We start from the raw sequence: 19,271 nt of genomic DNA, 5'->3' as shown, positions 1-19,271 counted from the left end.
ATAAAAGTTCAAGGAATCATAGCGTATCTCACCTTTGGGATACTAGGTCTCTCACAGAATACTGACTTGGCTGAGCTATTGAAGGAAACTGAGGTGATATGCAAGGCACCTGGGAATTGAATCACGACTGATTATATGAGATGTGAAACGGAGGCATTACACATAAACTAACATGATTACTGAATTAAAGCATACATTATAACTAATACTGTAATTGAGATGGCAACTGAGTTATGATAGTCGCATAATGAAATATGTCATAAGTCAAGGATCTGAAATGTACACTCACACTCTGAATTTTTTTTCCTGATTTCTAAGTACAACCTCTTGCTAGTCATTTATTTGCACGTTAGCATGACATTCAAGCCTATCTCTATAATTACACCCTCACGTAAAATTGGCATGAAACAATCTTCTCTTAACATGTATCATTTACTCTCTCACTTATCTAAGCAACTGCTCATCACTACACTATTCTTACAAAGAAAGCTCACTGAAGGGGTTGAATCAAGAGGACCTGAAACATGAATGAACACTAGCTGAACTTGACACATGATTGAGGTCTAAGAAATAGGATATCAATAATATGGATACACCCAAAAGGTCTAAACAGAGGATACACATGACATATCCTGGCTTAACTGATCAATAGGAGTGTAACATGAGTCGTAGGAGCTAATCAATCTATAAAGTATGACATGTGTACATAAGTCATGAGCTGCATGACCTGAGCTGGGAGCTTTCTGCATTCGTGGGACATGATTTGTATTACTGAGGGGAATAGAACTAAACCTCTTATGATGGGAAATGGAATAGTACATGATTTTATGGAAAGCATGAATATAAGTTGCGTTCATGGAATTGAGGCATAAAGCATGCATAGGCATCATGCTAACTAGAGTGCAAAACTTTACACTGAGATAAGGATGGGTTGGGAATCGTCTTTCCTAAATGCTTTTCTATACATACTGGCACTACTACTAAAATCTGAGAGCCTAACTTGAGTACTTGATCTACCATCTCCCCCTTGGCTTTAAGACATCATCATGTCTGTGAACACTAAACTAATCTCTAAACTGAACTTCAATCATCATCACATACTTACACTCTGATCGATACATGCTCGCCTTACTAAACACATCATCTTTCTCTGCTTTCTCATATACTACTAATATCACATTCATACCTTCATGCTTAATTTCCAGTCAATAAACTTTAATTTATAACTCACATTGTTCAAGCCTACTGATTCATTCTGGCATAACTATCCCTATGAATATATAATCTGATCAATCCGAATAACATTATCCAAACTCCATTACTACTAAACCCCTGGATTCATGCTTCTAACTCTAGTTATATGCTATCATAGGATTCTGAGATAGGATCTGGTCGAATATATGAATCAGGGTTCGAGAATGAGTTCTCATGATTATGAATGAGGTCTGTATAACTTTGGAACACAACAGAACTGAGGAATACTATCTGAGATATGGAAAATCCCATAACTATCTGTAGGGACCGTCTGAGAAAGCCCTATCTGTAGGACTTGAGCTTCACTACTTCTATTACCTTGAAACCTTTATATAGCATGATTTGAAATATGAAAGAAGGGAAACTATTCCTAAAACATCTCATAGCCTCCTGCACATAAGTGTGGTGCACAATACACCCATGTACAAGACTCTCCTAGATGTAGCTTTCAGACTTTCTAGGACTCTATTAAACCTTAGGCTCTGATACCAAGTATGTAACGCCTCAATTTTTTGAACCAAAATGCTACACGATGCTCATGATTCCAAAGGACCACAAGCTAACCCATGACTGATATTTGAACATGTATACTACAAAAATTACTAAAAATATGGAAAGATGTACTGAATAGCTATAAGGTTTAAATTTGAATAAACATCTGATAAGAACAATGTCTGAAAATGGTATAACAATACCGAAACAAATTTGAAATAACTATCTGACATGCTATAGTCTAAAAGCCTCTAAACTATCTGAATAATGAGTTGATGGGACATATCCCCAAATAACTCCATCTACTGAAATAAATAAGTAATGAAAGAATGAACTAATCAAATACTATTTTCCTTGAATGATGAAGACTCACTGCTAACTCTGTCCGCTGAAATCTGAAATACTACTGATGCTTTGGAGCTCGTGCTTCTAAAACTATGGTATAAGACACCATAGAGCAAATGCGTCAGTACTTTGAATGTACTGGTATGCATGTGAGGTAGGCTAAATACAAAGAGTTATATGCATGAACAATGCTGACTAATATGAACGTGAGAATACATATATACATAACTGACTATAACTAAACTCGCGGTGATATTGACTACGGAGTCTAAATATTGACAACATGAGCTTACTGATACTGAGATACTGATTGATTGAGTTTACTGATATTGATATGTAAGTCACTAATAAGTAGAGAATTGATACTGTATTGTTGAATACTGAAGGACTAAAACTATATTACTGATACATTAATAACTATTTTTTATAGTTCTAATTATGAAGAATTGGCCTGGTTGACTGTATCTAATAATCTAATTATAAAGAATTAATCTGATTAACTGTATCTAACAGCGAAGAATATGAAGAACTGATATGCTTGACCATATCTGATAGTCCTAAATATGAATACTGATAATATGAGTTCTGATAACTAATAACATAAGAGACTGTATCTGACAGTCCCAAATATGATAGAACTAACTGAGTTTCATACTGTATCTGAGTTAACAGTATCTAACAGTCATGAAATCTGAAGAAATATCTGAGTTCTTTTACTAAGACTAAGAATGAGACTGAAACTGAGATTGTTAGAAGCAATTATCTAACCGACATGCCCTGAATCTGAACTGGTGCAGTCCAACCTGTAACCCCAACTAGAAGGGTGTCAATACCGTGCCACGGGTAGAGAAACACATGTGATTAAAACCTATTCTATTTGGGAGCTCTTTCCATCTGCCCCCTGCTATCAAGTAAACTCAAATGAGATGTATTAGCCATATATGTAGGGACATCTCAACCTAAGCTGGATACATAGTTTTGGAACATAAGGATTGCTTCTAAGGATCTCACCCTACACTGAATGATAGGCGAGTCCCCATCCTTAGGTTCACTCAGTGCTGATTTCTAGTCTCTTAGGTATTTTATCAAACACCTTGCATGCGCACCTTGTGGCATAGGCATATTTATCACCTTAATGGTTTAAACAACCCAAATTTTATATATTTCAATTTGCATGTCATCCTAACTTCATAAAATCACATAAAGATTCTAATTTGGAAGTTTAATAACAATCAATCACACAAACATAATCAACCCACAACATAACTTCATGGTTCATAGTTTAAAAGAGGGTTCTTGAACTCCATGGATGAAAGGAATCCATGGATGAACACTACACATGGATGAACACTACACAAACCTTAAAGCTTGATCTTAAAAGAGATCTAATGTTCCTTGAAGGTTCTTTAAGAAATCCTTAGGCTTGCTCTTGATTTTTCTTGACTAGGGTTTAACCCCTTTTGGAGAGAATGTTCTTGTTCTTGAGGAGATGATCTTAAGAGAAAACCCTAATCTTATGGTTAAGAGTGTATGAGAGAATTTTTTAGATGTTTAAATAAAGAAAAATAGGAGAAAGTTACATTCCTTGAGGGTTTTAAGTCATGGGAAGCAAAGGAAAAGACCAAAATACCCTTATAAAACCACTTCTTAATTGCTGAATTTATCAGTAGACGACCAAGGCTGATAAGCCATCAAATCCATGATAGCCCATCAGCCTAAGTCGTCACCTGGGAGCTAGAATTTTAGGGTTTTTGCCCAGGCCTGATGAAATTCGTGATAAGTCGTCAGACTTGTGATAAGTTATCATAAAATATCGTCACTTAGTTTTCCAGCCTGACATGCTGGAGTAAAATAGGCATAACATTTTGCTCTGATATAGGATTTAGGTGAAATTTGTATCGTTAAAAATATAATTCAATTATCTATCTTTTGGTAGGTCATGAGATCAATAATTCATAGTATAATGATATATATGCTCATTTGAAGTTGACTATAGCAATATTCTTCCCAAGAATTCAATCGGTAAGGAATGTTTTGATTCGTTTGATAGCTGGGAGTTATTTGAAGACTTAATATACATCTAACTTGCTCATAAAACTATAAAAGAACCATGATGTACTATGCATGAGCTTGAAGCATGGTGTTAATATTGGTTTAGATTTTTCGGGTTATTATAATCCCACTTAAGGATAATGATGATGAGACATGCCCTACTTATGGGGTACAAACTAGATCTAGTGGTCCAGTTTCTAATTTCCATTCTAGAGTTCACCGTTTCCCTCAAGTCCTCCTCGATCTCCTTAGGCTGATGTGTCGAATGCAGAATTTTATCAATCTATTCATATATTGGCTCATTTGGTAACTTCTCCATCTGAGTGTGTAGCTTTTGTTAATCCATCTTATGAGGCCACAAGTATTGGCCAGTTTATGAGGTTGAGTTCTCTAACTTTTACTAGTATTAAGGTTGAGGAGGATCCTCAAGGTTTTGTAGATGACATATAAAAGATCTTTTGAGTTATGAATATTGCTAATGTGGAATGTGTGGAATTTGTTGCCTATCAACTGAAGGATTTAGCACACCAATGGTATAAGGAATAAAAATAGTCTAAAGGAGAGGATGTCAAATCTGCACTGTGGGATGATTTTTCTAGTGATTTTTTGAACCTCTTCTTTCCTTAAGGGAGAAAGAGCTTGTTAATCTGAAGTAAGGTAAGATGACGGTCAAAGAGTATGCTTTGAAATTCCATTAATTATCTTGATATGCTCCAGAGTTAGTGTTTAGCACGAGGGCTAGAATGAGGAAATTTGCTTTTGGGTTGTCCTGTAATTTGATTCTAGAGAGTAAGGTTGCCTTACTGAACAAGGATATGGACATCTCCAGATTAGTTGTATATATACAGTAGGTTTAGAAAGAGAAAAAGAAGTAGGCAGATATAGGGGAAAGGCAAAATAAGAAGTTCTAATTTTTTTATCAGGGTGGAGGTCAGCAGCAAAGTAGTAGAGATGGTGAAAAATGGTCTAAGAAGAAGTGGGGGAGTTCTGGATCCTACTCTACGGATAGTGCTCCTTATCTGAAGTAGTTAGTTAATCATCATTCTCAGCATGATAATTGGTTTAGGGCACAGGATGCCCAATCTCAGGTTGGTGGGGATTAGTTCCCTCCACTATATCCTCCTTATAGATTCTGCGGCCAGGTGCACTATGGATTTTGCAAACAGGGAAGGAACAAGTATTATAAATATGGTTAGATTGGTCACTTATAGAGGGGTAGTCCTTCTAATGTTACTTCAGGAGCATATAAGATTCTTGTTGCCACTTCATTAGCTCCTGCACCAAAGGGTGTTGCTTCTACTTCAAGTATAGGCGCTGTCCAAAATCATTTGTATGCTCTTGCTACCCATAGGACTCTGAGGTATTTCCCAATATTATTGCTGGTATGTTACGATGTTTCTCTCATGATAAATATTGCTTGCTTTATTTGGGGTCTACTCTTTCTTATGTGACCTCATTTATGGAAAAACATTTTGGTTTTAGTATCGAGTGTATCCCTGATCCCTTTTCAGTTTCTACCCCAGTAGGTGACTCTATGGTTGCTAAAAGAGTATATAAGGGTTGTGTGGCATCTGTTGGTGGTAAAGATACTCTGGTAGATCTGATAGAGTTACATATGGTTTATTTTGATGTCATATTAAGGATGGACTAGTTGGACTCGTGCTATGTATCCTTAGATTGTTAAACCCATAAGGTCGTGTTGAAATTTCCTAATGAGGTGATCATTGAGTGGGAAAAGGTTTCTCTAGTGCCTAAGGAAAGATTCATATTGTATTTTAGAGCCCATAAGTTTATTTCTAAGGGATGTCTTTATCATTTAGTTCAGGTTAAAGATTCTAACTCAGAGTAGCCTTCCTTACAATTCGTTCCCATGGTTAATGAATTCCCTAATGTTTTTCCAGATGATTTTCTTGGTATCCCTCCTGATAGAGAGATTGATTTTGGGATTAACCTTATTTTGGACACTCATCATATCTCTATCCCTCCTTATAGAATGGCTCCAAATGAGTTGAAGGATCTTAAGGAATAGTTGAAAGACCTCTCTGACAAGGGTTTTATCCTTCCTCGTGTGTCTCTGTGGGGTTCTCCTATTTTGTTCATGTGTAAGACGGATGGTTCCCTTCAGAGATGGTTATGGTAAATAACGAGTATCTTCTTTCTCCAATTGATGATTTTTTTCAACCAACTTTAGGGTTCTAGATATTTCTCTAAGATTAATCTTAGGTTTGGTTATCATCAGCTAAAGATTAGAAAGGTGAATATCCTTGAGACTACCTTCCAAAACTCGATATGGTCACTATGATTTCTTAGTCATATCTTTTGGTTTAACTAATTCCACAGAGTCATTCATGGACTTGATGAATAGGGTTTTCGTCAGTTTATGGATTTGTTCATCATCGTGTTTATAGATAATATTTAGGTGTACTCTATGAGTAAAGTAGATCATGTCGGCTATCTTCTTATCATATTACAAACCTTGAACTATCAGCATTTGTATGCTAAGTTTTCAAAGTGTGAGTTTTAGTTGGAAGTTGTTACTATCTGGGTCATGTCATTTCTAGTGAAGCGATCATAGTAGATCGACTAAAAGTTGTAGTGGTTAAGAGTTGGCCTAAGCCCATGACTCCAATCAATATTTGGGGCTTCTTGGGTTTATCCAGTTACTATATGAGATAGAGAGTTTCTCGACTATATATGCCCCGAAGAAGGTGAAGTTCTCGTGGTCTGATGCTTGTGAGGGTAGTTTTAAAAAGCTGAAAGATAAGTTGACTTCAGCTTCAATTTTGACCCTGCCCGAAAGTAATGATGGATTCGTGGTTTATTGCGATGCATCTCGTGTTGTACTTGGTTGTGCATTGATGCATCATGGTACGGTGGTGGCCTATGCTTCTAGGCAGTTAAAAGCTCATGAGAGGAATTATCCGACTCATGACTTGGAGTTATTATCTATGGGGTTTGCATTGAAGATTTGGAGTCACTATTTGTATGGAGTCAATGTAGATATCTTTTCTGATCATAAGAGCCTGCAATATGTGTTCACCCAGAAGAAATTGAATCTCAGGCAAATAAGACAGCTTTTGTTTTCTGAAAGACTATGACATGAGTCTCCATTACCACCCAGGTAAAGCTAATATGGTTGTTAATATTCTTAGCAGATTTTCTATGGGGATTCTAGTCAGGTGGATAAGGATAAGCGTGAATTTGGTGAAATAAATTCATCGTTTGGCTAACATTAGAGTTTGTCTCTTAGACTTTGAGAATGGGGATGTATTTATGCAAAAGGTTGTGCAGTCCTCTCTTGGTACTGAAATAAAGGAGAAACAAGTATTGGATATTGTCTTAATGAAGAATAAGGGAGATATGTGATAGCAAAAAGTTATAGATTTTGAAATTTATGGCGATGGTATCTTGAGGTACCAAGGTATATTATGTGTTTCCGATATAGATGGGTTGCGAGAAAGGATCTTGACTGAGGCTCATGAATCGCATTATGACATTCATCCTGGTTTAATGAAGATGTACCATAATCTTAAGGCGATTTATTGGTGGAATAATACGAAGCAAGATGTGGCCAATTTTGTGGCTAAATGCATGGTGTGTCAATATATAAAGGTTGAGCACTCGAGGCTCGGAAGGTTGTTTCAAGAAATTTAGTTGCCAGTGTGGAAGTGGGAAGTGATTAACATGGATTTCATTACCCATCTTCCTCGATCTCGGAATCAGTTTGATTTGATTTGGGTCATTGTGGATAGGATGTTAAGTCTGCTAATTACCTGGTAGTGAGGACTAATTATTCATCATCTAGGCTCCAAACTATGAATTGACTTCAATTTCTTGTGTATTTCAGGCATGTTTCTCTTTTCTAAACTTGAATTTTATATTGTGGCATTAATTGAATAGATTTTTATTTGATTTAAATTATGGGTTTTGAATTTGGGTTGAGGAGTTTGGGTTGTTACTGAATTACTTATTCCATGTTTTAAATTGATTCTTCATGCTTTAAATTGATGTTTTTGAGACTGAATTGGTGCATTATTTAAATTATTAGAAAAGGAGGCATGGGTTTCCCTAAATTGGATAATTTTTGTCTTGGAATTGGCATTAACCTCATCCACTTTGTAAACTTGATCTTGAACATGGAAAATTGCATGGTTTAACTTATTTTTGAACCCAATGCATTGTATTAATGGATATAAAAATGGATTTGAATGGCCTTGGTAGCCATGGTTTGGATTTTAAATGGAACTTGAGAGTCAATGTGGTTATGTGGATTGATTTAACATGTTTAATTTAGCTTGCAAGCATATTGGTATGACGATACTAAGTGGTAAATGTCTTAATGAATAACTCCTGGGTTACTCGTTATTTTTATGTGCAAATTATTTAATTTGGGCTTAAAGGGGATTGTTTAGTTCACTGTGCAGGTGTAAGTCCCGGGGGGACGAACACTAGAAATTACATTTTTTGGTGTTGGGGGTCTATATGATCGTGTGCTTGATGCATATATATATATATATATTTGGGATGGCTATCGCTTTGGTGGCTCTAATTTTCCCTCGGTTTTTCCTCAGTTTGTGCGGCTAACACGCATTGGGCCGTTTCAGCAGGGGGAGCTAAACCCATATAGCTCATGGGTACCTTTAAGACGGATCGTGCTACATTGTTCAGGTTAATGTTTTAAACTCTCATGTTCATGACCCTTTTTCCTATCTCGACATCCTATATATATGTTTGTGTGCGCGCGCGCATGTATTTTTGATTGATTTTGGAAATGACATTACTATATCACTTTCCCTGAGTTACATGCTAGTGATTATTCCACTAACCGTCCCTCCATCCTCTAGAAGGTCTTGTCATTTTATTATTCTTTTGATATTGAGTTAGTACTATTGGATTCTTTTCTTTTGGTTATAGTCAGAGGCATGTCCCGACTTCGTTACATTCTGATTTTAAAGGCTATTGTGGACAAGTATGGGTTAGTTGGCGTTATAACTATTAGTTTTCATTTGAGTTATGTATTCATCTTCTATTACTATCTTGATTGACTTCCATTTTATTATTATTATTGTTCTCTTGAGGTTTGCTAAGGGGGTGGTCTCCGGTCCATGGTGGGCTGGAGATATCCATCACGACTAAGCCCTAGTTTGGGTCGTAACAGAACACTATGGCAGGATTGACCAAAGGTGACTCCTATTATAGCGGTATAGTAGTAGCGGCCTGCCACCCGCTATAGTGGGTAAGGAGAGACAGAAACTTGGGATTGATCCTAGTTTTTTCTTTTTTCACTACGTACCCTTACATTCCAACATCACAAACCGACCACTTTACGTTAAGTCTGATATAGGGAGTTCTACTCACCCAAATTCATCTCTAAAATATCCTATGGATTCCTAATCAATTTGACGAACACAAAATTGCCTCGAATTACACAACCTTTAACCAATCAATTCTCTGATTTACCTAGATCATGCCATGCTCGGATTCCGTCCAAGGCTAGCCTAACATGAAATTTCTAACTCCCAATTTGGGAAAATCTTGACCCAAATTTTGACATACTAGACTTATCTGCAAAGATAAAAAAAGGTTGTTAAATATAGTGAAATGGTGTTATAATGAATACCCATTATAGAGAGGTTAAATTGTATTGTGAAATCAAACTTAAGGAGAATACAAATAGGCTAAATGGTCTACTGAACTCTTGTACTTATCCTAGTTTGTAAAGTGAACACCTCTACTTAGTCATTAGTCATCTGAACCCCTCAACTCAATAAAACACAAAATTCTAAACCCCTCTGGCCATTGACCGAGTTGATGTGATAATGTTGCTGAATTGAAAATATGCGTGCAAACACTCATTTAAAGTTGAGTGAAACCAATATTTCACCTTTAAAAACATGAAAATTTTAAAGAAAACAACAATATATTTGGACAAAAGAAAAAAAAATAGAAAAGAAAATCCCAAAAATACCTAACTTCTTTTTCGACCCACCCCACCATACCTAGCTAACGCCACCCCCAACCTCATATTTTTATTATTCTTCAGCCCTCACCATCCTGCTACTCTTTTGTTCTTTCATCTCTATCTTCTTCGAACATCATCCCCACCCCCTGCCAAATCAATTTCCAACACCAAACATCTTCTAGGATATAGAAAAATAAATATTTTTGAAAAGAAATGAAGGAATAAAATTTGTATTTATTATTATTATTATTATGAGCCTTTTGTTAACAATTATGAGGTTATTGTTAACAATTATTTGATCGATTTTCTTTTAGGTTTTTGTTTAAAATTATAATCGATAATTATCTTGTCAGAAAATTATGATGACGGGTAAATTTATTTTATTTGATTGAAAGAGTATTGAGAGAGATAGAGATAGTGTTGTTGGGTTGAAGGTTAGGGAGTGGAAGGGTGTTTGTCGGGTTGAAGTATATGAGAAGAAAGACAAAGAAAAGAAAAAAAAGTGCGAGGAGAAACGAGTAAACTGAAATTGGGGGGAGAGGGAAGGTTTTTTATATTTTGTTTTAAATTTCATTTTATGTTATTTATTTTTTATATATATTTATTTTTTAATATTTAATTTCTTATGTGGCATTTAAAATTGATGTGAAATTTAATGTAGCATGTAAAAATGATGCCGAGGCGTTTGTATTACACATATTGAAATAAAGTTTAAAATGTTAAGTTTTATTGAGTTGAGGAGTTCAGATGACAAAATGCTAAATAGATGTGTTCACTTTACAAATTCGGACAAGTATAAGATTCACTAGACCATTCCGCTATAAAAATATGAAATAAAGAAGCATAATACATAGACATGTCCTTTAACTTAACCTGCATACTCTCTATAACCTCCAACTTTGGGTGTGCACAAGTAGACACTTAAATTTGTATAAAATTAAACAAATAGACATACACGTTCTATGTGACATAATACACGTAGGATAAGAAATGACCACGTACGATGCTACATAAGATATATGTGTGTATTTGTTTAACTTTATACGTTTTAAGTGCCAAGTTATACACATTCCAAGTAGAAGGTCACATATGTAATTTGTGATCCAGTTAAAAGAGCATGTTTATGTATTATGATAAAAACGAATTTCGGTTAAAAGAGCATGTTTATGTATTATGATAAAAACGAATTACTACCGAAATTGGCAAATGGACTTAAAAGTCTTTGAATCAAAAAAGATGGAGCCTAATTTGGAAAATCCAATGATTCGGAGTGAGAACTCACAAAGCAAAGCCATGGCAACATGCAGTGTAACTGATGCCATATTTGAAGGGCTCCCCGATCATAGACAGCAGGTCCTTCTCACCTCTTCCTACTTTTCAGGCCCTTTATATTTATGCCATTATTCTGAGGATAATAGAAGTGTTCATCAATTTAAAGAAAGAAGAAAATGAATTGAGATATATAATAAAATTATCGGAGAAATTGACTGGTAATGATATCAGAAGGTACCCATCATTCATTTCCATGAGTTCTTCAATCCAACAATTCATACCTTTTCTTTCTCAATTTGTCTAAGCTTACCTTTTCTAGAGTTTTGACATTTAAAGTTCAAATATTTTCGCATATACATACATGTAGGCGGTTTTTCCTTTTTTTTTCTTTTTGGTAACGCACAGATATCATCTATGCATGTATAAGGAATCATTTGTTTTTGTTTCTGATGTTATTCAACGGTAAAAATTTGCAGGGATTGAAACCCCTGATTTTCTTGGGGAGAAAGAAGGAAACTACTAACAGCATTTCCTATATTAAAAAATAAATGCATAAAATTTGATAGAAAGAATTTTAGGGTGAAATGTTGGCATTAGTGGAGGGAAGGAGGTGATGATGGAGCAAGCGTTAGATTCAAAGCTTAGGATAGACAACAGTTCACCAAATCCTCAGAGATCTAAGAGCTTTGTATTCAGAGCACCACAGGAACATTTCACAATCCAAGATTTTGAATTGGGAAAGATCTATGGAGTTGGTTCTTATTCCAAGGTCACATTTTTATTCTTTTTCTATCTTTATTTGGCTTATTGGAAGGAGTCTACTTTGAGATTCTGCTTCAAACTTTTTATTTTTCTTCTTGTGCTCAAGTGTGCTGATATTCTCTGGTTTTATTGTCTTGCTTTATTTATCTGCTCATTATGGTTTGTCTTGTATGTTGGAAATAATATGAAAAATACTTGATCACGAACATTGTAGGAAACTTTTTTTTAGCTTGAGGCGTGTCAAAAGATATTGTCGTTAAAGATCTTGCACCCGTTGTTGGTGTATCCCCATGGTTCAACAAGATCTTATAGTATAAAGCTAGGAATTAGAAAATAACAAAGATTAAATAGTATAAAGCACAGCAAAAAATATAGAAGAAAATTTTTTTCTTCTGTCTTACTCTCCTCTCCTAAAGGAAAAGAACATGGATATATATTGATAAAAAAACAATCATTCGTAATGTCCAATACCAATGATTAGAGTAATGAGAATTAAAAAGGATTAAAGGTTATTTTTGAAGTAAATGGTGTGTTATGATTTTTTTTGTCATACAGTAATGTTGACCGTAGGAGTTGTAATAAACAATCGGTATTCAATATTAATAATAGGTGAATAAATATATAGTCATAATTCAAATAGGAGCTCATTGATATGATTGTCATGACACATTTGGTGAATGAATCTGAACATATTCCTAGTCAATGCTGACACTTTCCTTTTGAGATACACTCAATTTTTCTAACAGTATGTTGGTTAACATTCTTCTTCTTCCTCTTTTACCTTCTCATTGTCCCCCTTGGAGAGGGTTTGTTATTCGTTGAAAATGTCAACCATGAATTTTCATTTTTTTTACAAGCATCCTCATGTTATGTCATTACCAAAATTTACCTAACCGAGGGTCTTTAGGAAATAGCCTCTCTACCTCCATGAGATAGTGGTAAGGTCTACATACAAACTCCACTTGTGAGATTTCGTTGGGTATGTTGTTGTTTATACCATACTTTTGGGTATAATGAGTTATCTTGTCGATTTCAGGTGTCATCTTTATTCATCCTCCAGATGTCTCTACTCATTTTTCTAGCTTTTCTCCGTGACTCACTTGATAGTCAACAGTTGAAACCAGCTAGTTATGGTTTTGTTATAAAGAATCCTTCAAATGTCCTGTACAAAAGGAAAAAGGAAAAAAAAATGAAGATTATCTATTTGTTGCAGTACTCTTTCATACCCAAAAAAAAAAAAATTTACTGAGTTCATCTTTGAGATGCGTTTTAATTTTTAAGAAATGCTTGGTGGCATTAATTGGTGATCATGCTCCTAATGCAGAGGTCTAGTACACAGGGATTACATTTCCCGTTGCACAATTGAGGGTCTTCTTATTAGCCTATGTTAGTAGCTTGCAAAAATCATCTTATATTTTGGTCTTCTACTTTTACCACTCTTGCTTTTCCTCTTGATAAATTAATCATAATAGTAATTGAAGTATTGGATGTAAATTGTGTACACTACCAGGTTGTCAGAGCAAAAAAGAAAGACACAGGGAATGTTTATGCCTTGAAGATCATGGACAAAAAGTTCATCACTAAAGAAAATAAGACTGCTTATGTGAAACTAGAGAGGATTGTACTTGATCAGTTGGATCATCCTGGTATTGTGCGACTCTTTTTCACCTTCCAAGACACTTTTTCACTATGTGAGTATTTACACATTCTCTGTTATGCATCTTTTTCCACTCATTATGTCTAGCATTTCTTGTCGAACATTGATTTTTCACCTTCTAATCTTATGTTACCCTATTATGAAGACATGGCACTGGAGTCCTGTGAAGGTGGCGAGCTTTTTGATCAAATTACCAGGGTGAGTAAATGAAGAAACTTGCCAATCAAAAATAGTAAATGAAGAAACTTTACAATTAAGAACAGTAAATGAAGAACCTTGATGCCTGTGTTCTTTTAATTTCTGCTGTAAGCATCGAGAATCACAACATAAGATGGGGAAAAAAGTCTTATATTTCTTCTTGAACTTTGTAATGTGATTGACTTCCTGAATCTCAAATAGTTTTCTGTTCCTTCTGTAAAAACAATCATCTTTCAAAATATTCTTTGTCCAGCTATTCTAACATCATTGCTAGGGAAGGATTGCCTATTACAGTGTGTGAACAAATCCAGAATCCACTACTATTCTCTTTTGCATGGAAAGCAAGTAAATTGTTTCCTATTAAACTTTTAGTTGGTTGGTGCAGAAAGGCCGTTTGTCTGAGGATGAGGCGCGTTTTTATGCAGCTGAAGTTGCAGATTCTCTTGAATATATACACAGTATGGGATTGATTCATCGAGATATCAAGGTACTTTTACTATGTGACTGCTGTGTCAGCAAAATATGCTAGGACAATTTTGAAAGTTTTATTTATGGCAGCCAGAGAACCTGCTACTCACTGCAGATGGACGTATTAAAATTGCGGACTTTGGCAGTGTAAAGCCAATGCAGGATAGCAGGATAACAGTACTTCCAAATGCAGCATCTGGTATACCTTGCTTTCCGTGTGGTTATTTCCATGAAAATCAGAATCATATTGGCATAAAATAGTGTATTTTGATGTCATTATCATTGCTGAATCAGTGGTCTTTCTTTCCTCCAGATGACAAGGCGTGTACTTTTGTGGGGACAGCTGCATATGTCCCTCCTGAAGTTTTAAATTCTTCTCCTGCGACTTTTGGGTATGGACCCTGCCCTTGGAAAAGCCAAGTCTCTTCTTTAGTTTTGTATCAAAAGTAGATTGTAAGGTAATCCACATGTAAAGGACATCATATTGAGCTCTAAGAAAGAAAGCAAAACCTCTGAAAATTGTATCAAGCAGCTGGAAACTGTGGGTGTGTTCGGTAGCGAGTTTCCTCTTTTCTTATGTTCCTTCGGTTAAAAATTTTGAAAAATAATTTTTAAGAAAAACAAGTGGCGATGTCTCCTACCACACTTTAAATCACCGACCCCCACCCCTATCTTTTTAAAATAACAAAATCATTTTTTTCCTACCCCACCCCAAAACCACCCACCCAACCTCCATCTCCACCTTCAACCCCTCACACCCCCAATTTTAATTAATATATTTTGTAATTTTTTTCTACCCACCTCCACCTCCACCCCACCCACCATCCCCAATTATTTTATAAAACAAATTTAAAATTTACCTTTTTAAAAAAAATTAATTTTTTTGTACCCCACCACCCACATCCACCCCACACCACCCCCATTTTTTTCTTAATTTTCTTAAAAAGATTTCTACCCCACCTCATCCCACCCATCTCAACTCGTTTTTTTAAAAAAAAAATTTTTTTTTTTTTTTAAAAAAGTTAAAACTTTTTTCCTACCCCACCATTAACCCACCCACCTCAACCCCCTTGCCCTCCCCCGCAACAAATCACAATATCTATCACCTTGCCCTATATATTTTCATTGTTTTGCGTATACAAATGCTTTTAAAATAGTAGTTTGAACTTGCGTATCGAGCACAAGAAAATAAGAAAGTTTTGTTTTCATTTTCCGTGGAAAATATTTTCCTCTATGCCAAATACCCTGTATTTGCACTTGTTCTTCCGAATCTCTGCTGATTGGTATTAGATTCTATACACTTATTTGTTGGTGTTCTCTGAATTATGGATTTTTGAATGAAACATAATTATTCCTTTTGGACATTATTCTACCAGAAATGATCTCTGGGCACTTGGCTGCACTCTGTATCAAATGCTTTCAGGAACTTCTCCTTTTAAAGATGCCAGTGAATGGCTCATCTTTCAAAGAATCATTGCCAGAGATATCAGGTTTCCGAATTACTTCTCAAATGAAGCCAGAGATCTCATTGATCAGTTGCTCGTAAGCTATAATTCATGCTTAATCTTTACTTGCATTTTCTTGTGGTTCCTTGTTCTTTTCGAGAAAATTTGACTATTAAGCCTTTTTAAGTTTGTATTTAGCAAAATGTCCAACCCTTTTCAAGTTTGTAATTAGCAAAATAACCTACTTTTATTTTCTCATTTATCGGACAGATAATAGATCTGCCTATATATCTGTCGGACAGATAATAGATCTGTCGGACAGATAATAGATCAGTCGGACAGATAATAGATCTGTCTATATATCTGTCGGACAGATAATAGATCTGTCGGATTAACTGTCGGACAGATAATAGATCGGTCGGAAAAATAGGTCATCTCACTAAATAAAAAAACTTATGGTCCATTTAATTAAATAATAGACTTAAAAGGTCTATTTAACAAAGAATCCCGTCCTTTTCTTCCCCCCACTCTTTGTTTTGTCTTTCTTTTCTGATGTACATCTCTATTTATCTTATCTGTTAATTAATATAAGATAAGCTTATGCAAATGTTTTGACTAGTGCACTTTGCTGATTCACTAAACTCTTGCTATTCCATGAGCATAACACCAGCAATATACACCATGTGGGCCTTATCAACTGGCGGATGACTTTTGCATCTCGATTGACATAGATTTCTTTGTGTGTAATTGGTAATATGAGCTTGCAACCCCTAGTCCAGCCTGTGTTCAAGATAGAAATTTGGCTTGGTTGACATGTTTAGGTCTTTTTATGAGGTGCCTCTATGATTTAAAGCAGGGATAAGATCTTAGATAGAAACATATTTGCTTGTCTTTTTAGCTTTATGAAACATTTAGTGCATGCATCTTCTGCTATTTTGGGTCATGGACTACACACCTTCTCCTTTTATGGTATGTAGAGAAGATACCGTGTCCAACATGGAAATCATGGATGTGCCATTTCTAAAATAATGCAGGACACAATTGATAAACATCCCCCAGCATTCCATTAGAATGTAGTCGTAAAAATGTATCTAATTCCAGGTAAAAGTGGCACGTAAATATGTCTGTATTTATATTTACAAGAGTACACATGCCATACATCTGTACATATCAGAAAATCTCTTTTGCCAACTAACTTGCTTCATAACGACTCAGGATATTGATCCTAGCCGAAGACCAGGTGCTGGACCTGATGGTTACGTTTCACTGAAAAACCATCCTTTCTTTAGTGGGGTTGATTGGGATAATTTAAGGTTACAAACTCCTCCACGGATTGCTGCAGAGCCAAAAGTAAGGCAGTTCCTTTTATTTTTATACTTGAAGCCTTATCTCAATTCTTTTAAAGAGTTGAATATTCATAGAGGTATTACAAGGTATCTTGAATCTTCAGGGGCACTCTACTCGTAGCAGTGGTGAAGATCAAGATTCTTCTTGGAATCCCTCGCATATTGGGGATGGTTCAGCTAGAACTAATGCTGGAAATGGTGGTGCGACATCCTCTTCCGAAGCTGGTAGTATTACCAGGCTTGCTTCAATCGATTCATTTGATTCAAAATGGTAGGTTTAACACGGATGGAATATTTTTGCTGTTATCTCTTGGTTTGACTATTAACAATGGTTAGCCTTGTTTTTACTCTGTGCTGCTGCTTCTTGTTATGGGAGCTAGAAGTGTTGTGTAGCAGAAAGAGGTCTAGTGAATAAAAGGGCAGCCCGGTGCACTAAAGCTCCCGGTATGCGTAGGGTCCAGGGAAGGGCCACACCTCAAGGGTGTGTTGTACGCGGCCTTACCTTGCATTTTTGCCAGATGTTGTTTCCAAGGCTTGAACCCATGTCTGACCCAATTATGCCCTTTTTGCTATTTTAGTTTTAGCCTTTCTATCCTATAAAGGTAAAAAAGGAAAAAGACGGTAGCTTATTTTTTTCAAATTGCTAATCTCCTCTGTACTTTGGTTTTTGTTTTTCAACATGTAAAAAAGTGTCTTTCTACTTAGATGCCAGTTTCTTACATATATCTTCAGCTTCTGAAGCTCTTTATGTTTCCTAATTGCGAAAAAAGGAAAGTAATCTTTGCTTCATTAGTTCATCCGTATCAACTTGTAGTGCAAAGTGCAAACTATTAGCCTTTAAAGTCTTACATAAAGTCTCCTGTAGAATCTTGTTCCTACTCTGCTAAGCCTATGTTGTATTGCTTCAACTACTCTTCTGGACTTGTTAAGCGGGACAATGCGACCCTCAATTGCATGCTCCATTACGCGCAGGCTCGTGACATATATTGATTGCTTTAGGCCGACTCCTCTGTTTTGTTATTTTCCTCAACTCTTTCCCTCTCTCATTCCTTGACTATCGGTAATGCATGTCAACGTGTTTCTTATGATGCATCAACAGGAAGCAGTTTTTGGAGCCTGGTGAATCCGTTCTTATGATCTCCAATGTTAAAAAGCTACAGAAGCTTACAAGCAAGAAAGTTCAGCTTATCCTGACAAATAAGCCAAAGTTGATCTACGTAGACCCCTCAAAGTTGGTATTCAAAGGGAATATTATATGGTCCGACAATTCTAACGATCTCAGTATTCAAGTCATAAGCTCTTCACAGTTCAAGATTTGCACAGTTGAGTCTGGTTGCTTTTTCTGCAAACCTAATTGCCTGTTTTTGTATTCTTAAGAGCCCAGTCATTCTTACTTTTTTTGATGATTGCTGTTACGATTTTCCTAGTTATTGGAGTTTTAACTTAATCTTTGTATGTACATGCATCTTGTGATCGTACAGCCAAAGAAAGTTATGTCTTTCGAGGATGCTAAGCAACGAGCAATGCAGTGGAAAAAGGCAATTGAAACTCTCCAGAATCGGTGATATTTATTTATCTTCATTTCGACCATACTTTTTAGAAAAGAAATGAAATTGGAGAGGCTGCCGGGGATCCAAAACTGTTGGATTCTCCTACATAATACTTATCAATACAACACAATTTACAGGTTGAGTCTAGTTGATAATTTTCACCACAGCTTTCTTTTATTCCTCCTTTTGGATGACGTGCACATCCACGTTTATAGGGTACAATATTGAAAGAAGTTGGTGAGTTCTCAGCTGTTCCAAAACCACTCCTCACAAGAGCTGTTTTTGTCTGAAACCAAACAGCAATTATATTTGTTTTCCAGAGCAAAATTTTGATTCTGAAACAAGAATTATTGTTTTCCAGAAAAAAAAACATCTCTATTTCTTTTCCTTTAAACCCTTTATTTTGGTGTGGGTCTATTCACCTGTTTCTTGAAACTAATAGCATGTTTGGGAAGCACTTATTTTGTA

General features: G+C 35.7%; 1 protein-coding gene across 5 annotated transcripts; it reads left to right on the top strand.

Moving 5' to 3' along the window:
* Nucleotides 1–11,336: 11,336 nt before the first annotated feature.
* On the top strand, nucleotides 11,337–18,969 carry LOC107863728 (3-phosphoinositide-dependent protein kinase 2). 5 transcript variants are annotated; one of them, XM_016709831.2, is made up of 12 exons: nucleotides 11,337–11,458; nucleotides 11,854–12,146; nucleotides 13,650–13,830; nucleotides 13,942–13,994; nucleotides 14,380–14,481; nucleotides 14,553–14,661; nucleotides 14,776–14,854; nucleotides 15,839–16,004; nucleotides 17,123–17,257; nucleotides 17,358–17,524; nucleotides 18,353–18,575; nucleotides 18,735–18,969. In XM_016709831.2, the coding sequence occupies exons 2-12, from the start codon at nucleotides 11,991–11,993 to the stop codon at nucleotides 18,816–18,818; spliced, it is 1,455 nt and encodes a 484-aa protein (XP_016565317.1). In that variant the 5' UTR covers nucleotides 11,337–11,458; nucleotides 11,854–11,990; the 3' UTR covers nucleotides 18,819–18,969. The 5 variants fall into 5 exon arrangements, with proteins under 5 accessions (XP_016565317.1, XP_047264003.1, XP_016565316.1 ...); XM_016709830.2 differs by lacking the exon at nucleotides 11,337–11,458 and adding an exon at nucleotides 11,465–11,611; XM_047408047.1 differs by lacking the exon at nucleotides 11,854–12,146 and having other exon boundaries at nucleotides 11,345–11,458.
* Nucleotides 18,970–19,271: the final 302 nt, after the last annotated feature.

The sequence above is a fragment of the Capsicum annuum genome, chromosome 3 (assembly GCF_002878395.1).
Source record: "Capsicum annuum cultivar UCD-10X-F1 chromosome 3, UCD10Xv1.1, whole genome shotgun sequence".
NCBI classification, from domain to species: Eukaryota; Viridiplantae; Streptophyta; class Magnoliopsida; order Solanales; family Solanaceae; genus Capsicum; species Capsicum annuum.
The sequence above is the reverse complement of the archived record's forward strand: the minus strand, read 5'-3'. Positions and strand labels throughout refer to the sequence as shown.